This window comes from Lipophrys pholis, assembly GCF_963383615.2.
Source record: "Lipophrys pholis genome assembly, chromosome: 10".
Classification (NCBI taxonomy): Eukaryota; Metazoa; Chordata; class Actinopteri; order Blenniiformes; family Blenniidae; genus Lipophrys; species Lipophrys pholis.
This window is the reverse complement of record NC_137640.1, coordinates 9,411,416-9,439,259: the sequence shown is the minus strand read 5'-3', so window position 1 is coordinate 9,439,259 and position 27,844 is coordinate 9,411,416. Positions and strand designations below refer to the sequence as shown.

The following is a 27,844-nucleotide window of genomic DNA, read 5'->3' as shown; positions in this document are numbered from 1 at the left end:
ACTCCTCATCTCTGCTTTTATCTTCTGTGTCACAAATCATTACGGTCCAGATAATTCACTGGGTTTACGCAGGTTATCCTCAGAAGCACACACCATTGTAACCACTGTCACGTTGTACTGACGGCCCCCAGGGTGCACTTCTACTTTAGTATGAGAAAGTAGGTTACTTTATAAAGGTGACTGGTGCAGTTTTCAGACGGATGTGTTTACATTCATCGGAATTGGTCATCTCCTACACAGGCCTGCATGAAGCAGCAGTCTCCTACATCCCTTTGTCTCACTGGACTGCAACAAATACCTTTTTTTGAGGGAACAATATCTCGTAGTGATCGTGGATATCTAAAACATGTTATGAGTCCTCATCAATTGTTAGTTTCTGTCATTTCAAAATGACAAAAGCACCTTCAGGATGTATGTCTGATCCAAAAGATCTTGACCTCTAATGGAGGCGTTTTATGTTTTTGTTTTCGCGCCATCAAGTCGGAAGGTGTCACAGCTCAGTGAGACAGAGGCTTCACTAGCAGTCTTCTTCTCACTGGAGTACACTGAGACCATCTCTTCTATGAATGTATTAGCCTAACTTAAAAAGTACCACGTAAAGCTTTTATATTATCTTTAATTTATGCGAATTTCAGTTCCTTGTTGATATGTACATTCACATATTTTTCTGTTGACTTGCTTGGTTTGACCCAAGCACTGTCTTTTTGCGTGCCCTGATTAGATTTTTTCAAAGGGAAACGGCGACGTTTTTTTAATGACTATTTCAATGAGCAATCAGGGAAAGTCATGCTATTTTAACTTAATAGTTCCACTTTAAGTGGAAATAGAAACTCGGCATCACTCCCTTTGTGACCCCAAATACCTTTGTTTGTGTAATCTGCACCGATGCACTGACTGTGTGTTCGTGTGTGTGTGTGTGTGTGTGTGCGCAGGTGAGCATGTGTGTGTCTGTCTGCGTGCGTGCGTGTGTGTCACTCACATTATGGTCATCATTTTTAGGGTGTCACTCAAGCGCGCTTTACATAGTATGCAGGTAACATCCACCCACTCTGATAAACCAGCTCAAGCACTGTGCACAGTCAAACAGCAGGTGAACGTGTGTGTGTGTGTGTGTGTGTGTGTGTGTGTATGTGTGTGTGTGTGTAGGGTTATTGCTCTCAATAATCTCAGAGGTCATTCTGTTCTCCTGAAGTGAAGGCATCGTCATTCTTGTTACTGTCTTTGCTTCTTTTTCTCTCATACACACACACACATACGCGCTCGCACCCACACAAACACGCACACATGCACACACACACTCACTTTCCACCGTGTTAAGAAGCATATTGCAATATCTAAATCTGTAGCAAAGAGAGACAGGCAGATCAGAGTTCATTGCTGAGCCTTTGGTCTCAGATGCCTCTCATCACTTCTGGTTCCTCCCGTCTGTCTTCTCTTGTTCTGTCCTCGTGTTACTCCTCCTCTCGTCTTGTTCATCACACCTGCATGCCAGGCTTGCTCAAATCCCCATTCCCCTGGTTCCCCCCTCCTCCTCCGCTTCCTCCTCCTCCTCCACCTCCACCACCTGCGCCCATCCGTCCCCTATCGTCCTCGTCATCGCTGTCCAGCTCCTCGCTCTTCCGCTTGCTGTAGCGCTCATACAGCACCATGAGCACACCCATGACCCAGGCCGACACCGTGCCGGCCGAGAAGATGACAAAGCCAATGGCGATGAAGAAGAGGTAGTCCCAGTAGCCCAGGCCTTGGTGGCAGTCCGCCCGCAGCTGCATGCCGACCTCCGCCAGCCGCTGGCCCGCCAGCTCCTGGGGACTGTGGCACACCGTCTGGCCCTCGTCTGGAGGCGGAGGAGAAAACGAGAAAAGAAAGAGTAATGAGAGAGGAGATTAATGAGGAAAGATGTAGTGTGAAAGAGGGCATAGAGTAATCAGTATATATGGTTTAGACTGAAGGGCAGAGTATCAAGAGCGAAAGGGGTAAAAAAAGGAGAAAAAAAAAGAAAAGGTAATTACTCCAGAGAAAAGGGTGTGTAACTATTGAAAGCTCGGACTCACATCCACCCAAATAGCTTTTAACAATGCAGTGATAACCTTTCTGATAAAGGCTCCATAGATTTCCCTTGAGTAATATATGTGGGTCTTTGGTGTGTAGGACATGGAAACATTAATATGCTGAACACACACATGCACAGCGAGGTGAAACGACTTGACTACAAACGCGTGACACATCGACCCTCCCACTCCCCCACAAACATTATCAACCGCTAACAAATGACTGCAGCTGCGGTGAGATAAGAAGATGAGTGTTTTCTCTGACAAAACATCTGCCGTTCATAATGAGGAATACGATAATCACCAGACCACACACGCAGGTAGAAACAGCTACAGCAAGCACTTCATTTGTTGATTGTGTTTGATGCTTAACAAACAAGAGGTCAAAGGTCAGGGTCAACCCCAGAGCCCCGAGCAGGAGCTGATGTTTTGCTCAGGAAGTAGTGCTCTCCTGCACGATTTCATGCTGCTACAGGGACTCTGCTGCATTAGCATATACTGCATATAGTACAGCACCCTCATGTATTTCAATTAGTAGGAACGCAGAGTGTTTAAAACGACAACAGGTGGAGGAGAGAGCTTTCTTTTTTTTCTGTGTGCATCTGCGATCAAAAACAAGAGGGAAGCAGGATACAGTGAGCTCCTGCGTCTATCAGCTCACAACACTTTACCACGGCTGCAAATTCCCATGCTCCTTTGCTCCCTCACTTCCATGCACGCTTAATTGCATTTGTACTCTTCAAAAAGGGAAGCTTTTTTTCCAAGTTTGGAACAATGAGAGATGGGAGAACTGAACAAGAGATAGACAGGCAGACTGAGACAGCTCCTTTCAAGAGGGAAGTCGGGAAGCAATGGGAAGAAAGATAACAGCACAAAAAGATGAATGGAGAAAAAGGGAAAACAAATACAAGAGGAGCATTTTAGGAACATTTGCAATGCGCACACGCTCAAAGAGAAGGTTAGTCAAAGGATGAGAGAGGTATCTGGCTGCCGTGGTGCTTTCTGATGGATTATTGCTATTACAAGTGTTAATTAAACTGCAGTCATCAACCAATGAAGCCAAAGGTCTAAACGTGGAAATGAGCAATGGGGGGAGGATAACGAGAATGATTGAATATGATCTATACTTTTTAAAATACTTGCCAAGGGAGCTAGGAGTATTGGGGAAAAAGACCGGCTCACACACATAAACACACACTCACAAGGGAACCAAAAGCCTTCACACACCCTCAAACTGTGGGATTATTTAACATTATGTGACATTTAACACACTTTCAACGTCGACTGCAGACTAAAGTTTACACTGTGCTGCCAATGGATGTCCCCTTCATGCCCGGGTTCGGCATAACGGCTCTGCTTCTTTCAGGATTTTCCTCAAAGGGGTTGCCACAGCAAATCATCTTCTTCCGATTCTCTCTGTCTCATGTATCCTAATCCCTCATACCGATCGCCTCTCCATGTCTTCCCTCGCTGCATCCATGAACCCCCTCTCTGGCTTTCCAGCGCAGCATCTTTCTACCTCCATAGCTCCCCACTGGATCCCGAGCTTTTGTGTGTAGTTTGCATGTTCGTCCATATGCCTGCATTTGTAAAGCTTACACATGTAAATATTAGTTTGGAGGCATCCAAGTTGTGTCCCACATACCAAGTGCTTCTTAGTTTCACCACTGACTCGAGCTGAAGAAGACAGCACTTTTTGGGAAACAAGACTTATTGGTGCAAAGGTGCCACGACACACAGGCCGAACCCGAAAGCAGACTCACACAAGAAGTCAACTTTGATATCAGTTTAGACTGAGGTGGAGGTGTGCTGATGGGGTAATCCAAAAACTACACCGAAACATGAACAAAAACTCCATAAACACGAGTAGTTCAAAACAACGTGAGAAACACAGGTAATGTGTAATTACGAGGGAAATGTGGGATATCACGACACAAAGTATAATGACAATGTAGCACTGAGGTAGGAGGGATAGGAGTACAAATACACTAAGGAAGGGGAAGACACAGGTGAAACACATTGACAACAACTGCAGGATAGTGAGTGAGTGCAGACTTTCAGTTATTATACTTTACCTTTATGCGTGACCCGCATGTTTTTATTGAGGTTTTTGTATTTTGCATGTGGACACCCATACATTAGGTGAATTAGTGACTTCAAATGTATCACAGGAGTGAATGTGGGATCATTTTCTGTCACTCGGATTTTGCCCTGCGATGAACAGATGACCTGTCCAGGGTGTAGCCGTCAGTGTCCCACTCAGTTGAGGTCCACTGCAGATCCCCGCAGGCCTAAGTTAGATAACGCAACATAGAAGACGGATAAATGGGTGAAGGAGGAAGATTCCTTTATGTGAGACTCAAAACGACAACTGAAGTTTACTAGCTGCTACCGACAGTTTCAGCAGCTCTTACAGATCATGAAGTAACTAACCACATCATGAAATAAATATGTCCTTCATCCACCTGTCAAAGCAGCATCTGGCAACATTACAATCAGAGGACTGTGTTCCTTCATAACACCGTAAGTTACCATCTGTGTATTATTTGATCAAATCTGCCTTTATTTTACCAGGTAGGTCCCACTGAGCTCAACAATCTCTTATTGAGCTTTCTTTCCTAACAGAAAGGAATTAAAAAACAAACACAGCATTTGAACATTAAAAACTCTAATATATAAACTGTTTTCATAGCTAAAACACTAAAAAGATCACATGAAACGGTTTCTTGCAGAGAGTTAGTACAGTCCTGAATTTAATCTTTCAACTTTCTGAAGGAGATAAGATTTTTAGTTGAAGATCATTCTGTAATTATTCCATACATTTCATGTCTTAAACTTGAAATCCTTCTTTCCCAGTTCAGTTGTAACTTTGGAGACAATCAGCAGCAAACTCTCCAGAGGTTAGGTACTTTTTTCTGTCCCCAAAGTGGATACATATATCAGAATTATACTGGCTAAGGCTGTTTGATATCCATTTTAAGCCTGCAGTTGTTTATGTTTGAGGAACTGCCCTTTCTTTGAATTTCAATGTCCTCAGCAGAGACCATCAACTTGTTTAATTCTCATTTTAAATGATTTTATAGGTTTCTTCTTCAATCAAATTCGACTGAATGAGATAACACAGTTAACTGTGTTATGGCAAACTCAAACAATTTACTCTGGCTGCATGAGTTTATATGTGCTTTTATCAGATCTGAGTTCATGATAGTGAAGTAACGGATGAATACTGCACTGCCAACTCTCACATATTGAGCGTGAGACTCACCCCTGTGACTCGAATCTCAGGCCAGCTTTTTCTAATGCCAGGCCCTGTTTTTTTCTTTTTACTCCCGATACTGAAATTTTTGTTAAGTGATTACCACTACTATTTAAAAATCATCACAAAATGATCAAAATCAAAGCTTTCATTTAGAAAGTTACAGTCATTCTGTATCTATTACCTTCAAAATGTTGTACCTGTTAGTAGTTTTTGAATGGTCCATGTTACTTTTATTGCATTACTCTTAATTAAACAGCAAGTTCCAAAACATCCTGTTTTATTAAAATGATGCATTAGTTCTTACCTGATCTCAAAACTTGTTTAACATGGTTTCTTTTCAAAAATGACAAGGAAGAAACTGGAAAACATTTGTTTTGACTCCCAATTAATATCTATTTTCAGTCTACGCCCAATCATCTTTTTATCTGAGGTAACTTGTACACACATTTACAATTATTTACATTTACAATTATTGTTTTTTTTTCCCCCTAAACAATAAACAAGCACATATTTATATGTGAGCCAGTAAGAAATTAATGTGTGTGAACCTAACCCCATAAAAAAAAGTTGTCCCTCCAAACAGAAGTCAAAAGTTGACAGGGGTTGATTAATATAGTCATTCAGTTGCTTTGGTTTGCTGTGTTTGCAGCTTCATAGTGACTATCCATCAGACATTTAAAAAATGTTCTACAATTCTGCAGGGGAGAGTTTCCACAGTATAGCTGCAGTGTTCAATAAGGTTCGTGATCAATACAGACTCAGGAGGGGGTGGGGAGGTTCGGGGGGTTGGAGGTGGGAGGTGGGGTGTCCTTAAGAATAAAAGCTGGGGTTCTGTTGTGTCACGTCTGCTGATCTGGTTGAAGTAATAGATTGAGCCTCTTCAGAAACAGGATAGCACATAGCTGTTGTGTGTGTGTGTGCGTGCGTGCGTGTGTGCGTGTGTTTATTTGACGCCTTTCACTGTCCAGGATGAAATTAGGAAGTGAGTCTAATGAGGCATTGAGTTATTGCGTTGGCATTGAACATTATGAGAGTAATTATTGAGATTAGTAAACGGTGATGTGCTAAGATCGTGGCGCAGTTGTTCAAATAGAAACAGATCAACTGAAAAATATCCAACCCATCTCTCATACTCCAGTTTCAACTGCCTCTCAGAAGGACATGCTGAGGTTTCCCTCAAACTGCCATTCTAATTTCTCGTCCCTGCATAATTCCTATATTTTGGAATGTGTTATAAAGTGTGAATAGGAAGAAAAAAATCAGTTTGAGGCTGTTTCCAAGTATAAACCACAGTCTTTTCTACAGTTATTGATCATACTCTTGTAAAATATGAAGAAATCTCGGGAGAAAAAAATGCCTAATTCAAACTCAAAGTCTATTTACAGTATTAAAAAAATCCTATGGATAATACTGTATGCCTAAAGCAAGACGTACAGCATAATAATACATAAAAGTAGGGTGAAGGGCCGTTTCTTGGAAGAAAGCACATATCATTAAGCAGTATTTTTATCAAAGTAATAAGTACCTACTACACAAAATAATGTGTTATAAAGTAAAGAAGTAGTAACTTATCAATATGAAATCTATAACACAGGTAGAATTACCGAAGTGAGCTTGTTTGTTTTATTGTGTGTGAAAACAGTTGAAGAGCCGTCCTGCTCAGTATGATGGAGCGGTCTGCGAAAACAAAATGAAGTAATTTTGTCCTGGAGACCCTGCAGAGAGAAAACAGTTCTTGCTTCTCAGAGAAAATGATTCGGCCTTATGACATGAATTAGATAACCTGTACTGGAAGCTTTTTCTCTCCACAATTATATCTTTCAAAAGGCATGTAATCAGAAATGCAGCAATAAGCCATCTAATGTTGTGTAGTTTCCTTTTTTTTTTTTTTTTTTTTTTTTACAGCTAAGAGCTTTACAATCTGGCACTGAGATGTTATCAGCTTGTCGGGGATTCAACATATAATGGATATTTATCATTGTAATGCCGCAGAAAAACGGTCACTCAAAAAACAACTCAAACAGAACAACACAATTCGATCAATATACAGATGATTGTCTTACTTCACATATACAGTAAAAAAGCATCAGTAAAGACACTGAAAAGTCCTATGTGGTTGTCGTCCATGCAGGTGAACTATGCCCTCCTCTACACGCTCTCAGCATACATACACTCAGTCCAAGTCGGAGAGCTCAGCACTGACAATCCTCTGTGGTGGCCTTCAATACCCGGGACAGATCCTTTCTGTCCTCTGCAGTTAAAGCACCATGCAGCCCTGGCAGGGGGTCTCTCGATGGTACTTCTGTATAAGTTTTTAAGCCGCTGTAGGATCAGACCAGCCTGCTTCAGCTATCTCAAAACCATCTTCTGCTGGGCTCATTATTGATGTGGGTGCGAAGGAATCTGTCTGAATCCCCTCTCTCCATCTTCCTAGAAATGTAGGGGCGCTACACTATTTCTCCTGCAGTCATTTAAGCCCTTTAAGTTGCAAGGTGAAGTCTAAATGGATTGGACTTGTTCAGGCATTACATCTGATAGTCAAAAATTCCAAGTTATAGCGTTCCTTTAAACACCCTTGAATCATTTGTGCCCTTGGTCATCGACATGATTTTAAATAAAACCCGATACATCAGGCCGCAGGCCACCTACTTCAGTAGCTCTATGATCCAATTATAATGCACTCATGACCATTGTTGGTGCTTTCAATGGTGGACATGGCTCAGCGTGGTCACTCTGACTGGTCTGCAGCTACACAGTCCCAAAGGAAACAGACTGTGATGCATTGTGTTATTTGAACATTTGTCATTTCAGCAGGAGTGTGAACTACAGTAGAGCATTTGAATGGACCACATGAGCTAACCCTAACCCTCCATGTCCCTCACTGGGAATTGATAATCCCATGACCTTGTCTGTGGTTTACCACTTCTAACAGATACTGACAACTGCATAGTGGAAAAAACCCACAAGAGCTTAAGTTTCATGATGGTGAGACAAGTAGCCATCACAATTTGGTCATCAGCAAACTCACTGAGACTCTTGTTTTTCTCATTTTTTCTGTATCATATGGACACATCAACTTTGAAGAAGAAGAAGCTATTGACATTATATAGGAATACAATGAACTTGCATTTGGCAGCATCTCTCGTAGCAGCCATAATAGCACAGTCACAGAATGTCTTAAGAGTGTGTGTGTGTGTGTGTGTGTGTGTGTGTGTTTGTGTGTGTGTGTGTGTGTGGGGGGGGGGGGGGGGGGGGGGGGGGGGGGGGGGGGTGTTTGGGGGTGGGGGTCATCCCAGATCAGATTACATCTCCTCTAAGCATGGGAGTGGGGAGCCAATGATACACTGAGCTGTCTTGACAATCCAAATGCTGTGCAGCTCACATACCACGGTGTACATCCATAGGTCAGTACTCCCTATTGTGCAGTGATAAAACTTTCTCAGCAGAGGTGGAAGGAGTCTTCTGAGATGTGAAGTCTGAGGGATTTGAAACTTCTGACCTGCTCCACTTCTTTCTCATTGATGTTAAGGGCTGAGTGCAGTGCAGTGCAGTGCGGTCCTTGACTTCCGGAAGTCAATGATGACTTCCGTATTCTTCCTGATGTTCAGGTTGAGGTGGTTGTTACAGCACCAAGCCGCCATTGCTTAGACCTTCTGCCAGTATGGTGCTTCGTCACTGCTGTTGATCAGCCCCACAACGATCTGCAAATTTGATGAGGGTGTTGGAATCGAGGGTGGCGTTGATATGGCTGAGAGCGGTGAGGAAGGCAATCGATATGGCATCTTCTGTGGATCTATTGGACCTGTAGGCGAACTGACAGGTGGGATATGGGCCTTGACATGTTATAGCACGAGTCTCTCAATACATTTCATGATTACCGGTGTCAGAGCCACAGGTCAGTAATCATTTATTCATGGCAGAGGATTTGGGCACAGGGAATTTGGTGGCAGTCTTCAGGCAGGTGGGGACTGTGGTTTGCTGAGGCGAACATTAAAATGTTGGTGAATACTGCCGGACACATGATTTTAGCACCCTCCCTGGTACTCCATCCGGTCCAGGTGCTTTGCTGATGTCAATACCACGCAGGACTTGCAGTACCTATTGTTTTTGGACGACGGGAGGCTGATAATGGGTATTTAGGGTATTCATGGGATTCTGCACCATCTCTGTCCATTCACGCCAGCATATCCTCTCCAGGAACGAGTCGAACCCTTCCAGGGTCCAGCCAGTCCCCTGTTGTTGTGGGCTGCTAAGTTTATTTTGGGTATAAGTCGTTCACGATATGTAGCTGCTCACTATAGAGGAGCACTGGGTCTCTGCATTTACATGTGCCACCATCTTGTCCGTGATTTGAAGACAAAATGCTCACTTGCTACCTGATACATTCCACGCCCAAACAGCGTGGATGAACATATAATCAGGGTTAATCAATTCTCCTGTTCCTGGCCATAATGTTATGGCTGAATTTTATTCCAGTTTTAAAGTTCTTATTAAGAATTTTCAAAGCCATTTGGTTTAATAGCGTTTTGTTACTTCATTTATCTTTGTTGTTTTCTTATGTTATCTTATATTTTATACGACTCTAACAACAGTGGCCTACATTTGACGCAGCCTGTATCCGTATCGGTTCACATGGCTTTCTCTTCATCACTCTCAGTCACCATCTGTGATGGTCTGAGCCGGCTGGATGATCTGCTCCGTCTCATTACTTTGCCAACCTTGCCTCCAGCCAGGTGTGAGGTCCCCGCCCCCCGTGTACGTGCAGTTAGACTATATTGTTCATAACCGGATACAGCATAATCAAACACACATACACTTACAACAGCAAACAAGTCCTCCGGCTTCTGGGTCTCTTTTCTCCTTCTTCGGTCACTGGTTCATGCTTCTTGTGACAATTTTGACCATCTTCACAGTTCCTGGCTGCACATTAGTGCTGCCTGATCTCCTCTCAAAGAGAAGTGTGATGAAAGCTAAAAACAAATCTCTAAAACAACATTCAGCCAGAACTTGGCAGAAGAGCGTAGAGTTCAAAAGTCTTTTACACCCAGGTGAAAATTACTACAGCTGTGCATCCAACCATGATTACTCTACTCATCCAGGACACAAGAAAGCACATTTCAAGTTCTCAATCACAGTGTGAGTCATGCAAAACTGATGCTTTGAATCAGTGGTGCCGAGGGGAAAATAAGCTGCGAGTGATGGGCGGGGGGAGACGTTCCTGATAGTCTACACATCCATCCCTCCGCTCAATTATTTCTACCTTATGAAGGATCAAATTTATCTCCCCTTTATAGTTATTTAAGCTAATTCACTAACAAATCAGGCAAAACGAGTAAAATAGATTCATTTTAAATATTAATGTCAACTCTAAAGTCACACCTTAGTGTGAAGAGTTTGACATGATTCCATGTCAAATGTTTTCTGAATGAAAAAATATGATTGTCACTGGCTGATGTGTGCAATGCGTCAAATTTGATAACTACATTTTATCTAGGCTCCATTACATCCTGATATTGTTTGAAATATATATATAAACAAACAAATAAATAAATAAATAAATAAATAAATAAAATAAGGTCATAAAAAAAAACCACCCACGTAGAAACCACCTTCTTTTGCTCTGGATCCCCCAGATTAGCTTGACGACGTCCTCTCCCATCTTTTTTGGGCTTTGGTAACACATTACATTGAAGCAGGACACTAGTGCACAAGATAAAAACCTGTTGTGGATAATGTGGTTTTATTTGATATGCTCAGATGTAAGTTTGATACCCTCAAAGCAGGAAAACCATCAACCATGTGTGTAATCTCTGTGCCCCTCCTCAGTGGCGAATGGGCCTCGGGTTGGGAACTGCTACTGTGAACTCGCTTTAAGAACAATTTTAATGAGGTGCACCAATATATTTAGGGTTTACATTTTATTTTGCATCCATCTCAATTCAGTCCAAAATGAATAAAACCCTTCAAAGACTTCAGGAAGCCAGTAAAAGAAATCCAGGCTGTGCCCTTTGAAAAATTTTGTTGAACAGCAGCTGCTGGAGTTTCAACTGACAATGAAAGATATAGATCGGAACAAAGCAAGTGAAAAAACAGGCCATCAGTGATAAAATAAAATAAAAAAACTGTGTGCCTTCACTGTGGAACAAATAAATATATATTTAAACTGTCATGATTTCGGTCATAGCTGTGGTACATTAGGTTTTAACTGAGCATCTGCGTCACAAGTTCAGATTGAAAGTGCAATGAAGAGCAGAATTCATCCTTTCACCTCCTTCAGTATTGTGTCCCTCTTCAACGGCCGCAGTCTCATCCTAAAACAAGCTCACAGTTGTTTGCTGTAATCAGAGATAGATAAAATAATGTATTACTTGGGAAAACAGGACTAAGTGGCAGCCGCAATGATTCACTGTGCATTCAGTCTCTCTTCACCGTCTGTTTCTCTGTCAGCCACCGTTTTCTCACTCATCCCATCACTCAGCCTGGGAAAACAGACATCAGTCTGGCAGAGTGCCCTTGACATTTTCAGTGGTTGTCGCTGTCTTTCACAGTCCCCATTTCCTTCACCAAATCTCATCTTCAGTAATGCAGCCCTCAGCACTCCATGTTTTATAGTCCAGTATTGTGGGAATTTGTGTGTCTTCGTTCAATAGTCCTACAATAATCTAGTATAAATACGCTGGTTTTGTGTGTCATCATGGCAGGGAGTAAATCCTTTACAGTTGCCTTCAGGTCAAAACACACTTGCACCAAAATACAGCTTTTATACTGCTTTATCCACTTCGGGATAGAGGAGGGCTGGAGTTGATCTCACCTGACAATGAGTGAAGTCAGGGTACATCCTGAACAGGTCAACAGTCCATCAAAGGATAAACAGACATAGAAAGAACACGCATACTTCACAGATAAAGGCCTACGAACACGGACTTAAAGCAGCAATATTCTCACTGTGAGACAGATCACTAACTACTATAGCACCATGTACAACAAAAAACATCTTTACAAAATAATATTCTAATAGTCTAAACTTGGGAATACATGCAAGTTGTTCAGTTTTACATGTTCCACTCTCACGGTATAAATCTGGGAAAGAGTCAAACACTCCAGGACTAAACCGAACGAGATCTTCCAGTTTGTGAGAACGTGTGAGAGAGAAACTCAGAGAAAGAGGTTGGGAAACAGAGATAAAGAGATATGTGTCGTCTTTGTTCCTGCAGCATAGCTTGAATGAGCAGTCTAATTCTAGCTGTTTCAGGACACTTGCTGCAGCCCTTTTGCACGCTGTCTGCACCACATTTCTTCATCTTCAACTAGGAGTAGCTGGAAGATCCCGAAGCGTAAGATTAATACAGGACACCAAACCCTCTGGCCTTTCGTGATGAGATAGTCCGGCTTGAACCAGACAACATTAATCTTTACAACTAATGTTTCATCTTGGGCTGCTCTAACACTCTGTTATTGTAGCTGGTAGGATGTGACTGCTCTCTGGTCCTTTCTCATTCTACCAGCAGCAGGACAGAAATCAGAGCATGGCGGTCGTCTGTCTGTCCTCTCTGTGTTAGGGCCAGTCTCGTTCCTGCTGTGATGTCACCATGTTATGATAATAGCTGGTCAGTGGTGTTAGTGTGACACGATGCTGGCCATCTAATGAAGCAGGTCGTGACTGGAAACAGAGCCTGGCAGCTTAGTGGCACACTCAAGGCCGGCAGCTGTGATGATGAATATAATACTGGAGGACATAAACAACAGCAATCAGAGGAACATACTCACATGGCGCCTTGCCGACCCACAGATGTAGCGAGGCATGAACTGAGGACACAGGAGAGGTCTTTGCCAAAAGTTCACATTAGACACGGCTTTCTAGGAAATGTGAAGATGGAAATGTATCCATTCGTCCATCCTTATTCATTCTGACTTCGTCACAATGGGTTTATGGTGGCAAAACGTGACCAAAGAAGGCTTAAGTCCTGTCTCATGAAGCTTCCTCCAGCTCTTTCAGTGGGACTCACTCCGCTCACAAGTCAATCCAGTCAAATCACTCCAACAAAAAGCGAGCAGGGGGCATCTTAATCAGATACCCGAACCACCTGTCCTCACTCTTCTCAGTGTGGAGGATTAACAGCTTTACTTTGAGTCTCCTCCAGACGATGGGGCTCCTCGCTTTATGGAGCGAGGCCCGCCAGCCTGCTGAACTCATTTCAGCCACTTGAAGTGCTGAATTCACTCTTTTAGTCATCGAGCAAAATTCACAACCATAGGTGAGGATGGGAGAGTAACCAGTAATCCCAGAGCTTTGCTTTAACTTCTCAGATCCCTGTTTACAAACACAGTGCCACAGAGTGGCTGCATGCCTTCTGCAGCTTCCTTGAATCGCAAGTTGATCTCGTGATTCCTCCTTCAATCACTTGTGAACAAGATAATGAGATACTTAATCTCCTCCACCTGCAGGAGATTGTCTACCCTCCTGAAGAGGACATGATGCTGTCTCTCCATGAACATGAACTCAAGACTTGTAGGTGCTGATCTTCATCTCATTGGCCTCACACTCACTAACAACACAAGTTCATGACGGAGCCAAAAGATATTCTTCGACAGAGGGGCCCCGATAAAGCGAACCCAGTGAACACGAATAGTAGTGTTTATGTGTGCAGATGCATCTGTAATGACAAGTGTAATGACAAGTGTGTGTTGTGTGAGTAGCTGTCGCTGTGACTGGATGATACAATCTCCATGTCAAATCTGGAGCTGGATGATTTCCGAGCTCAGCACTGACACACTGACAGAGAAGAGGGCTCCTCGTCTCTCCGGAGGAGGGGGTACATGTAGGGGCGAAATGCTACGGAAAAGAAATCTTTGACTCTTTCATGAACTTCACACTGTTTCCCTCCAACGTGTTTCCTGCCTATCTGACATGCACGCATTAAAAAGCAATAAGCGACACAATGCCAATGTCAGAGTTTTTTTGGGGGGCGGCAACACAAGTGCACAAACACACAGGGATAATAACACGCTGATTTTATTTCTGCTTTTCACTCACATCCCCGCGTGCCGACAGTGCGTTCTGATTACCCACATAAATGATCAAAATTGTGAGGAATTAACCTGCAGGGCAGAGAGCCCGTCCTGTAAACTGGGAACAGAGCTATTTATAAGCAGATTAATTATACCAATGCATATGGTAATCAGTACGGTTGTAGTCTCATATAGAGGAGGAGGCTGAAAGCTGTGGACACAAGCCTCCTCTAATACCCTCAATCACAGAGCATTAACTGCAGGCAACTATTAATCATCTGAATGAATACATATGATCATAATGGGTACAGATGTCCTCTTGCTCGCAGTCAAGCCTTCCAAGCACACAAGGATTTTGTGATTTGCTGGTGCAAAGACCTCAGAAATATGAGCTGGAAGTTTGGCTGAATGCAGTTATTTCAGCTCAGTCACATGTAAGTTTAATATGCTCGCCATCTACACTTAGGAAGTCAGAATAAATGTAGTACAATTTGTTTTTGTGAGCCTGTCTGGTAGTGGAAGACTTCAGGGCCATCGACCTAGTGTCTCTCAAAATGTAATTAAAATAATTTATATCCCACATGAAGATGAACTACACGTTTAGTAAAAATACTGAGCTCAATATCTGCGGATCATAAACTAAAAAAACTTTTAGGTTGAGGGATGCTAATTACTAATCTCTATCCACAGCAGCAGTCTGTGTTCTTTACTGAGAAACTTTCATAGTGGTTTCTATCAATCCAGGTCGTACCTGAACAATAGGAGAGGAAACCGATTGGGATTCAATACAAATGAATGTGCAACTCTGTTGGGTTCAAAATGAAAAGACTAAAAGTTTAAAAGTTTTATTATCATTTAAAAACGGAGTCAGAGAGTAACTACTGAACATGTTTTATTTCTAAAGTCAATGTAAATTTACTTGCTGCTAACTAAAAGCAAGTTAGGACATTTTGATGACGCTCACAAAGAACAGCTCATCATGGACCTTAAAAAACCTGGATCAACAAAGCATGAAGCAACTTTTTAACATTGCTCAAAATGATAAGATCGTAGCTCAATTAGTTGACTTCGCTGGCGAGTTATCACGTTTGCAGACACTGAGCCATTACAGCAACAAAGCCTGCGTTCACAACACCAGACAGAACAGTTAAAGTCCCAATTCCGGCGTTTCTGTTTGCTCTCACAAGCAGAGGTGGAAGAAATTGGAGGAAAATACAGTTAAAAAGAGACTTTAGTGAAACTACTGAGTCAAGATAAAGCAGCTTCTGAAATATATACACATACACACACACACACGCACTCACGAGTTTTGAGGAGTAAAAAGTACAGATGTTTGTTTTCAAATTAATTCTCAACTGTAGACACGTGAAAAAACAGCTTAACTACAGTCAAAAGAAAAAGTATTTTTAGATTGTGAAGACATCTGCAAATGTTATTCCTTTATACAAGTCCTCTGACCAAAGGCTGTTTCTCTTCCAGTAAGACATACTTTTCAATGTCTTTGTTTGCAGACTATACCATGTCTCATGTATCTCCACATGACTCTTACGACTAGACTGTGTGCTGTACTTACTTGTATGGTTCTTCACAATGATTTCATCTGGTTACTAACATTGCCAAAGCAGGTTGTCAAGTTGCAGAGTTTGAATGAAAAAGTGACGACTGCCTATTATAGGTCATGAAAATGACTTTAAAGTGTGTATTTCAAGAGGAAGGAAAAGTTGCAATATTACTTCCGCTAAATCTTTTGCCCTGGTTTGTTGTTATATCTTCACAAGAAGGCAGATACAGGAGCCAAGCATATAAAGAGTGAGATGTTGTGGAGCCCCTCCTCTCACGGCGAAGCTTGAGTATCTCATCGTTTAGCCAGCTAAACGCATCATACTGGGGTTGGCGAAGACTAAGAATAGCTGACCTTTTCTTCATCACATCCACTTGGGCTGAATAACACACGCCTTCACACTCCTCTTCTCTCAAATACGGCATTAGTCAGATTACCACCATCCTCCTTTCCATCATTTCTCCATATGATCCCTTCTTCCTCTGGCAGAGGATGAGTGAAGAGAGAGAGAGAGAGAGAGAGAGAGAGAGAGAGAGAGCGAGAGAGAGCGAGAGAGAGCGAGAGAGCTGTTGCAAAATGACCTTCACTCTCCCTGTCTCTCTATCTGTCCCTCTCATCAGTCTTACTCTCTTTATCACCTCCACTTTTCAATCCCACTCGGACACGTTTGCGTTTATTCTCCTTTCCTGTTTCCCCTTCCGCCTTTATCACCCCGGTCCCCTCTTCAACTGTGTCCTTCTATTTTCTCTCAGTTTTGCCCCGTCATCTTCACACTCTCCGCTCTATTTTCCAATTTTATTCTCTTGGCTTGCATATCGGTCAGACACACACACACACACACACACACACACACACACACACACACACACACACACACACACACACACACACACACACACACACACACACACACACACACACACACACACACACACACACACACACACACACACACCTGAGCTATCTCCCCTCCGTGCCTTAGGTGATCACATCACAAACACACCCACGCCAGCATCGCATCAATCTTGCCTCTGAGCTCACACTGCAAAATGCGCCGAGACATAAAAATACATACAAGTCTCACTACATGAGTACACCAGTTGAATTTGATATGCTTCTACACACCAGATGGGTCTGAGGAAGGGTTCCAGCTGATAAATAATGCATCATGTACCTGTATTAAATTGAATCGATGCTTGCTTGTCATAATGAATGTTTTAATGGGTTTGACTGACAGATCTGGGACGCCGACGATCGGTAACTCCTCGATAGTCTCCGTGTTTTTTTTTTTTGCAGCATCCGAAGTCATTTTAATCACGCTGCCCAATTTCTCATTCCTCTCTGTGTTATCTCATCTTTTTTGCCCTCTTTTCTTTTGCTACGCCATTTTAGTTGGCCTGTCCTCTTGTGTCATCTCTCAAGCAGAATAGAAGCCACTTTCATTAAAAGCGAATCAAATCCAATTGCTGTAAAAAAAACAACTCACTGATTTCTTTCATTCGGTCTCCTTTGAACCCCCTGACCTCTCTTTCGCTTTCTCTTTTTATGAATATTTAACTCTTGCCCCATGCGTGGCCCCCTGCCTTGGCTCTTTGCCTCAGGCCTGTGAGCTGTCCAGGGCACTGACGAGCAGCCAGAAATACTTTCCCCAACACTGGTGCCATAACATTACAAACTCTGCAAGCCCAGGGCAGGACAAGCCACTTACATTTTGTGTATTTAGCTGAGGCACTTGTCAAAATCGACCTACGGTGAGTGCAGCGGGGTGTTCAACAAGCTGAAATTCCATTACGACGAGAGCGGAGAGGGTACCCTGCACATGGAATTATACAGAGAATTTATAATACAGACCGATGTTGAACAAAAAAAGTTCTTAAGGCTTGAAATGGTGGTTTTTGCAACATACTTGGTCAAAAGTAACAAGTTCATGTAAGATTTTAAATATTAACAACAGCCGGCAAGTTACACTTTCAACAGGTCTATCACAGAGCTAACACGGAGATGCAATCAGTGATGTTTTTTTTGTAAAATATTAAATTAAACACCAATAAATATTATGTGAAGTTGATGTAAATTTAACTGAAACACAAATCTGTAGATGTTCATTAAAAAGACACGTTTTCTTTTTTTTTTTAATGTAATAACAACACTGATGTTGAATGAATTTCAGGGTGTGGGGTAGATCTTTGTAATGGGCTGGCAGACAAGCCTGAAGAAAGTTGAAATGCAAAACTCTTAAAATAAATACATAAATGAATGATGTAATACAATGTAGGATGTAATTGAGGAATTTAGGAATGTAATCAAATTTTAGGTGAAAAAAAGTGGGATATTTATTGTATGTCAACTATGTGTGTATTGTGGCAAATAATATTATCCAAATATAATGAATACATATAAATAATCATACATAAACTATGTAATGTGCTTAAAATAAATTGCAATACCATAATAAAGGTACGTCATGTTCAGAAACCTCTAACTTCTAACCGTAACTCCCAAACACCCGTCGTCAAATCCGACCCATCAAAATCGATTTCAGTCTGGAAATGCAGGAAATTCAGAAATCAACCAGAATGAATACCTGCTGGGAGGTCGACGGTGACGGTGCAGCGGGACTGTGACTTTAGAATTAATCATGTGAGTCTGACTCTCAAGGTGTGGGAGGTGGGTAAAGCTCTGCTTTACCTTTAAAATACATCAACCTGCTGTTTTTCTGTTCTGGCGGTGAATTTGTTTCTGATGTGGAGATGGATTGGATCTCTGCTTTCCTGTATGACCCACCTCAACTTTAAAGCAAAATATTTAGTAATGGTATTTCTGTTAAAACATTGGCATGTGTGTACTCAAGCACTCCGAGTAATAAAGGAAACTTGCGAACACCTGTATGACTGTGTCAAGACAACATAAACGTGCAAAAATCTCAAAAATCAAATTTTTAAAATAAGATTCTGATAAACGTTTGAAAGCTTATATCTGACGTGGCTCACTACAGAACCCATATTTCTGTAAAATAAACTGATCTAGATAGGCATTTTCATGTGCGTGGCGTTTTCAAATCAAGGAGATAAGCTCACTTGAGCCTGAGCCACATTTATTGTGCTATACTGTGTATGAAGGCAGCTGAAGGACTATTTGTGATGCCCTGAGCACTTCTCATTTGATCTTATCTCTTCTGTGGTTTGAATATTTTCCTCCATGTCCTTTCTCACTCCACTCCTTTCTACAGGAATCTCCGGCTCTGATCTGTGATTACAGGCTCCACCACGTTGCCTGGTGTTTGTTTGTAGTGTCCGTGCGGCGCTTTTTCTCTCTCCTCTCCTCGTTCTGCAGCAGGATGAAGCAAAAAGCCACACGCTATTGGCTGACTCTTCTTTCCCTTGTTGAGAATTTGTATCCATACGATGCCTATGAGTCCAGTTTTCCTCCCAAGAGGAATATACAGCTGTATGACCACACAAGAAAATCCAGTCTGTCGGTCCAATAGAATAGAATTCTTGGAACCAAAGGACATGGCTGCCACACTCCAGAGGGCGCTCTATCCAGCCACAGGGAGCAGTTTGAGGTTTTGCTCAAGGACACGCTGACATATGGACCATGATGATTGGGGAGGGAACCTATGACCTTCAGGCTGAAGAACAACCACACTCAACCAACCAAGACACAAACACCCCAGGTAATAAACTCGTTAAAACAACCTGGAGCATTAATTTTAAATGACTTGCAATTTAAAATTGACCCAAATAAAGCCTTTTTTTTCCCCCCATGGCCCAATCTTATTTTCATAAATGCTGTTGAATAAAATGCCAACAGCCTATTTTTAATGTAGCCCAAAGAACAATAGGTATTTTAAAATCCTAAACAAATCCAAAATTTGAGTGAATCTGTGGATTTGGTTTTAGATGTATCCAAGGATTTAGGAAAGGTTTTCAATTTATAAGTTACAGACTGGACATAACACACAGTCAGGGCAGATACACGTTTGAACACAGCTATTGTAAATGAGTACTCATATAAGGCATTAACAGGGCAGTAAAACTAAGACAGCCACGGTTATAGAAAGTAGCCCAGTAGCTTTGTCCAACAATTAGGCAAAACAGAAAAGTTACAGTGAACATAAGTAAGTACAACTTGACTGTTTTAGTGACTTAGTGTTTTTTTTTAAGATTATTTATGAGTTTCTAAGTATGTATTTTAGTAAGAGAAAGTAGTTATATATCAAGGCTAACACATATATCTATGAAATGCTAAGCTTTTGAATGATCATTTATATTAATACAACTTGCATTGCAAGACTTTCCCCATGTATTTAAAAAAAAAACATTTATTATTATTTTATGTGTACACTGATACAAACACAGACAGAAATTGCCTGACATAACTTTTACCTACTATTTTGTTATTTCCTTGCTTTTATTAAAAAACTGTCTGCCTATGGCTTTATCTTTCTCTCTTTCCTAAATCCAGGAAAAAAAAACCTTTAATACAGCTGCCAACCCTACTTTCCTGAAAACAGGATTGGCTTTTCACAGTCAAGTCATGTCAGCTTTTCTAAGTGACAAATACCCGGCAGAGGAAGACACACTGAGTGGCTCACACTTGAACGCAGGTGTGACGATTAAAACACGAGTGCTCAAACAGAAACAGTACGAGGACAAAAAAAAAAAAAAAAAACTGTCACACAAGACAAGATTCAAAGAGTTATTAGCATACTAATCCTAACCTCCAGGGTGAACAGCAATATGAAGGAGTCCTTAATGACTTGATGTGTCAAGATAGTGAATCAGTCCAATCTACCTTGCTCGTGTTTGTAACGTTTAGTTTGATGGCAAAGTGGTGTGATTTATTAGTGGCTGAGGTTTAAATCAGTCCATCTGTAAGTGCTTGTAAAGCACAGTGGCTCAACAGCCAGTGCTATGTTGTGCCGCTTGCACTTCAAAAGTCTCTCTGCCTTTCAGAGTACGTGTTTTGATTCTGTTGCATGAATGTGTCTGTGTAAAGCACATGGTGCATGGTGGGATTAAAGTGTTAGAAGACGTGCATGCGCGCGTGTGTGACAGTTTTGTAGTGTACTTCAGTGGAAAGTCAACATAAAGGTGCGTAGGAACTTCGGGGACCTGCTGTCATCGACTGGCCCCTTCTCGAGAGCGCCTTGCCTGTTGAACACTGCTGTTTCCGTCAGGTTCCACCCGTAGGGTCTCCCCTAACCTCCACATCGCACGCTGACTCACGCGTAAGTGGAGTGAGTCACCCTCACAAAACACTTCACAGACGTACACTCTGTCCTTAGTGGGAGCATGAGAGTCCAGCTTTTTTGAGCAACATCATTAAACATCTGGACTGCGGGGGCCAGAGCATACAGCGGCAGAAACACCAGCACACCCAGGGGCGTGCTGTGTGTGTGTGTGTGTGTGTGTGTGTGTGTGTGTGTGTGTGTGTGTGTGTGTGTGTTCATTTAAGTGTGTTCAGGCAAGAGGAACTCGCAAGAAAAAAAAAAGAAAACGCACAAAAGGACAGAATCATCCTCCCAGCATTATCTCTGCCTTCAGGACCTGGACTAGACAATGCAGTCGGATCGATGGGATGAACGCTGACAGTAAGACACATTGTTACTCATTGTTACAAGCCTTTCCAAGTTCACCTGCACACAGAGCTCAGCTCTATTAACATTTACCTGCAAAGATCGGCTGAACTTGTTCTCTCTGGAAAGGTCACACGTCCCATTCTTTGTCATTTCTTGGGTCGCTCTAATCAAGTCAGTCACTATTTAACAGATAGACAGCTGAGGCAGCGTTTGCTTCCCACGTAACTCAAGCTGGGGTCAGCTTGAGGTCCTATTGAGTGGTGCCATGCAGTTTGACGGTGTAGCACTTATAAGGAGGAAGAATAAAATCATAAGATTGCTCACACTCTGGGGTTAACCTATTAGTGCAGGTCTCTCTCTCTCTCTCTCTCTCTCTCTCTCTCTCTCTCTCTCTCTCTCTCTCTCTCTCTCTCTCTCTCTCTCTCTCTCTCTCTCTCTCTCTCTCTCTCTCTCTCTCTCTCTCTCTCTCTCTCTCTCTCTCTCTCTCTCTCTGCACATGGAAGAATGCACAAATATCCACAAAATAAAGTGGAAGCAAGGCAAGAGTGCAGGTTGTGGCCCACCATCAGACCTAAACTGACCAAGTGATCAGAATCACTGAAAACTGAGAAATTGAAGCATCTTTGACTTGCAGAGAAACAATTAGATTTGCCAGAGAAAAGACAATTCTGAGCAGAGCTGACTGCTTCCAGAGCCAAGTCCACAAGGGACCACCACAAAGAGGTCTGACTGTTCCTTTGCCACATTAAGGAGAACGTGGCAAAAGAACCCAAGAGTGAATACAGCTTGTGTTTCCTTTTTTATTTTTTTTAAATACATTAGCCTGGTCAGTCCCTTCATAGAAGTCAAACTCATCACCAGTCCATCCAAGAAGGCTTTAAAAGTTGTTTAAAAATCACACAAAATACGTTGTATTACAGGATATTTCAGACCCCGACCATCCTCACCTTGGAACTTGAAGCCCTCGATCTGCACCCACAGGCAGAGGTCCTCCGTGTCACAGTCGCACCTCCAGGGGTTCCCGCTGAGCCCCAGAGAGCGCAGCGCCGGCAGGGCGATCAGGCTGCTGATGTTCAGAGCCGTCAGGTTGTTCCGGCTCACATCCAGCACCTGCAGAGCAATGTTCTCCGCAAAGGCATCCGGGTGGATCTCCCCCAGACTCGGGTTGTCCGTCAACCGGAGCATCACCAGAGACGCCAGCGGCCCGAAAGTCCGGTCCTCGATCTGCAGCAGGGTGTTGAACGACAGGTCCAGGTAGGCAAGTTTGCGCAAGTTTCCAAAAGTGGACTCGGAGATCTCCGTCAAAGAGTTGTTGCTACAATCCAGATACACCAGATCGGACAGGTAGTTGAGCTGGAGCGCCGGGAGGTCCCCGATGCGGTTGTTGGAAATGATTAGCTGCCGGGTGGCGAGGGGGAGGTCGTTGGGGAACTGGGTGAGATCCTGCCCGGCGCACTGGACCACCAGCTGGTCGTCGCACACACACCTGTCGGGGCAGCCGGCCGTGAGAGCCGGGGAAGGAGTCACCCCCATCACGAAGATAAAGAGGAAGAGGAGTCTCAGGGACTGGGCACTGGGCTCGGGCAGCAGACGCATGACGAGGACGCCCAGACCGTCATGAACTCGGGCTGAGCTGGACCAGGACTCCCCGGCGCGCTCCAGGCATCCTGCATGGGTGTGAGGATCCGGGGGAGAGGCGAGGGGTCTGCGCTGACTGACTGGCTGCGGCTGCCTTACAAGCTGGCTGCTGTTTATATCCAGCCTCCCTTTCTCTCTCGGAAAGACTATCGGTCCGTCAGTCACACGCACGCCGAGGCGCCACGCACGTCGCCACGGGACATCGTTTCAGAAGGTGACCGCGAGACGCTCACCGCACCCGCGGGTTGTTGAGACTTGCACAGCTCGCCGGACCTTGTCCCACCTGAGAAGACCACGGGACCAGTGAATGTTGTCGCTCGCTCTCCGCGTGTCTCATCTTTGTGAATTAGTTGTCTCCAACAAAGAGTGCGCTTTGTTTTACTTTTCCAAACAAATACCACGCGACCTGCGCAAAGAAATCCCCGAATCCCGACTTTTCTCAGCAGAGACGCGCGCCGCTCTCTCACGTTCCCTCGGACGGGTTTGTCTGAAGTGTGACAGAGGGTCTCGTGCGTACTACTGTCCACCAGATAGGGTCGCTTTCGTCCTCCTCGTGAGCGCAATGGAGAAACGCGTGCTGCCTCTCCGCTGGTCTCCTTGTGACTGAGGCTCCGCGCGCTGCTGTAGCGATGCTCGCTCGCTCCGCGCGCCCTCTCTCTCAGCCTGCGCTCACACTGCGGAGCTGCACACAAGCACACGCTCCCCCTCGCGCGCGCGCACACACACACGCACACACACACACACACACACACACACACACATACACACACACACACACACACACACACGTGTGGGCGAGTTGATCACGGATGATTTGCCACAATGACGTCACCAGGTGTTGCCCTCTCGCGTAAACCAGACGTCCACGAAACAAAAGCGTCTGCGAAAGTAAAAAAAAATAATAATAAAACAAAAAAAAAAAGCATGTGCGTGTGTGTGTGAGGGAGTGTGTGCGTGAAAACAAGTCAATCATAATCTTGCCTGAAAGCAGGAGCCTGTTAGCCATGCAGAGATTTAACAGGCCTTATCCCTCATGTGGTCCACTGGCTAATTTCTCTGCATTCTGTCCCCCAGTGGCTTGTTGACAACTTAATGCATCCAAATTGGATTGTGTGTGCTCAGTTATTCATTTTTTCTTTTTTTCTTTGGGGGGGGGGGGGGGGGGGGGGGGGCATTGTCAAATTTTAATTTGGACAGGCAGTGAAGTCATGCATTCACGTGTCCTCTTCCATGCATCACTTTTGTCTCAGACTTGGAAGGAGGCTGACAGGATGTTGAGAACCACTTCTTTCCACTTTGCTGCCAAAGCCCCTTTACTGTCATCCAGACATGTACAGACAGGTGAAGTTAGTGTCTTGGATGGGATGAATAGGAAAAAAGTTTGAAGACTGTGCCAAGTAGCTCGTGGGAATGTTTGAAGCTTGAATACATTAATAGTTATTAAATCAATTAAAAGGATAAACCATTCATATGTAAACAATTATGCCCTCAGAGCTGCTGGGTTTAAACTCAATCAACTTGGGTCACAACTTAACTCCGTGATGGGAGTCATGAGATGATACACTCCAGTAGTGTTGGACTATGCGTTTGTCCATATGTATATTGTATTATTTTTTACTACAAAATTTGGCAAGGACGATTACCCCCCCCCCCCCAAAAAAAATGCCAAGTGTGATCTATAGTATTGCTATGCTGTTGTTTATTAGGAAAACAATCCTCACAAAGGTGGGATGATGTCTAACATCCACAAACAGGATGATTCAGAGTAAAAGAAACGGCACAGGGGCAACTATAGAACGAACAGATACATGGTACTGCATGGTAATAATAAGCATCAAGAATATTTTTTACAATATCCATCCATCCATCCATCCATCCATCCATCCATGGCAAGCATGATGTGAATAGAGGTTGACAAATTATAACAAAAACAACAACAATATTACCTTTGTCCAGCTTTCACCTGGGCGTATCATATGAAGTCAACTTTGGTTAAAAACAAAAAACAAAAGAGTATCTTAAAAGGATCGCATTGAAATCAGTTTTGAATAGCGCTTTGACTAACAGACTGGTCCCAATCCTGTTTTTCTGGATATTCAGTTTTTGCAAATCTGGGGTTTTTTTTGGCTTTCTTTGAGAGGATTAGATCAGAAGTCCTATTCTGTGCCCCTGTTTGAGAGCTGTATTGACTTTTTCATCTATTACTCGACAAGAAAGCCAAGAAACAAATTTTCCAACACGTTGAACTATTCTGTTCAGTCCAAAGCTCACGAAATGCAGGAAAATTACATTAAGGTGGTCCACTGAGTGTGATGAAAGTGCTGTTCAAAGACAAATGACCTCTAAGCGACTTTCATGGGGAAACACTTCTATTCAATGCAGCTATGAAACTAAGACGCGTGGTTCTCGATGTCCAACTACCTTTAACATATTTTCTCACGTTTCTCAGTAGCAGCAGTGTTTAAGTGTGTCACCTTTTCAAAGGGAATGTAACATGAATTCACGGTTTTATCACATACACTTCTCACCATTAATTTCAGTGTCCTGGGGTCCCGCCTGCTGTAAATGAGTAAAGATAAATGACTAATCAAAGGGCTGTTTGATGATCGCAAATGTAGAATACATCCACTCAAGAGAATGAAGCGTAACACTTTTACCCGTTCTCTGATTTATGCAGTGAAATATCTTAAAGTTCTAATTCTGCCCTTGATAAAACAGCCTGAGCAAGCAACTGGCAGCTGTGGCCAGCAGACACAAGCAGACTCAGTTTCATGGGTTCACATGTATAACAAGCTGAAAAAATATCACAGTTCTGACTCCAACATCCTTTCATTTCTGAGCTGTGGTGGTCAGACGCGGCTATCCGTCTCCAGTCTGATGTAGCCTTATTGGAGTAAAGCTTCAGCGAGCAGCCTGGAGAAAAATGAGCCTATTTGATCAGTGTCGGTTTCTTTCAGCCTGTCTGCTCCCTCTGTCAAGGCTTTGCGGGCTAAATGGCCCCGCTGGATCGTGTTCGCAGATAACTGCCCTGGTAAAGCCCAACGATCAGAATCATTAATGTAACTTTCCTCCCTGACTGCTCCAAATGGTGTCAGCTTCCAAAGGGGCTAGTGTGTACATCCATGTGCCTGCATTTGTGTGTGTGTGTGTGTGTGAGAGAGAGAGAGAGAGAGAGAGAGAGAGAGAGAGAGAGAGAGAGAGAGAGAGAGAGAGAGAGACTCCTGTGCTAATAGGTTGACCCCAGAGAGTTGACTGAATGTTTTTTGTCGCCTGTTTCAAGGGTACATGACAGTTCGAGTGTTGTCTTCTGAGCACAACATCGGTCTGTTGTTTTATACTCGTCCACATGGGTGTCACCTGCATTTGTGATAGTGTGTGTGTTGTACGCGTGTGCATGGCATGTTCATGTGTGTGTGTGTGTGTGCGCCGAGTGTTGAAACATTGTTACTTTTTAATAAGGTTGTGTGTTCAGTGTCAGCTGTCAACCGTCAGACCGCCCTGTCTGATACCCAACCTGAGGGGAGGGCCGCCTCTGCCATGGGAGGTGTCACTCACGCTGGCTTCACACCCGTTGCCTCACAGTCTTTCTTTGGGGGATCACTGGACCGAGTCATGACAAGTGAAACTTTTTCCAAACAGCAGAGTATATCCACAGCAGGCCCAGCTCCTTCCCCGTACTCCTCTCCACTGTGCAGCCATAACTCCTCTTCCATCTCTCTTCATGGAGCGCCGCGGTCGTAACTCTTCCCCCATCCTGCTCCATCTTTCAGGCTGTAAGTCTACTGCCCTTTTTTTCCACCAGATAACCGACTCCATCATTCTAATGTAATTGAACAAAGAGTACAACCATCTATCAGCGATCTTAACTGCCTCTGTAACGGGGGCTAGATTTGTGGACGCATGCTCCAGGGATGGAATGATGTTAATACTACATTTTATTTATGGTCTAATAGCACAATATGGATTAAAGAACATTCATCTGAGATTGATTAAAGACTGAATAACATTTTTTTTATATGCACTATAAAAACATTTAATTTATGGTACCATAGTGACAACTGTGTTATATTTTCAACATTGCATTTCAACTTTATTCTTGACATTTTAACTTTAACTCAACGACAAAAATCTGCCTCCTATCCCTTTTTCCCCCCAATGAGGGCCCTGAATACTTTTCCGTAGTGTTTGGAAAATTATCATTGTAAAACTAAAAGGTGAGATTTTATATATATTTTGAATGCTCTTGGGAGGATGCATTTAACCTGTACGACTTCGAGGAGAAGTGGGCTGGCAGTACAGCACCCAGGGAGGTGCTGGAAATCAAGGGCCTTGCTCAGGGAGCCACAGTCAGCTGGGATATTCCTGTGTAGAGTTTGCATGTTGTGCACCCATGGAGAATTTTCCATTTACCCTGGTTGTATCAAAGAATCCTAATTGGATGAATTAAAAATACAGTTATAAAGTGGAACTCTATATATAATTTATATGACCATTGAGATAATATCCCATTCATCAATCCTATTACACACTTTAATGAATCCATTCATCTTAATTAACCATTATATCCCACTTAGGGTAACGAGGGGCCGGAGTCCGTCCAAGATGGCATTTGCTAAGGGGCATTGTTCACCATGGACATGGTGCCATTCCATCACAGAAGAAGCAGGCAGTGAAAGACACTAGTACAGACACTCACATTTACTGAAAATTGAAACCCACTCACTCAAGTCATCCAAAAGTCATGT

General features: G+C 43.1%; 1 protein-coding gene across 1 annotated transcript; it reads right to left on the bottom strand.

Annotated features, from left to right (window-relative positions):
• lrrc52 (leucine rich repeat containing 52) lies at nucleotides 1-23,704 on the bottom strand. The gene is made up of 2 exons (XM_080474284.1): nucleotides 22,409-23,704; nucleotides 1-1,834 (listed from the first exon to the last, which is right to left on the bottom strand). Exons 1-2 carry the CDS (start codon nucleotides 23,055-23,057, stop codon nucleotides 1,476-1,478), a joined length of 1,008 nt encoding a protein of 335 aa, XP_080330410.1. The 5' UTR covers nucleotides 23,058-23,704; the 3' UTR covers nucleotides 1-1,475.
• Nucleotides 23,705-27,844: the final 4,140 nt, after the last annotated feature.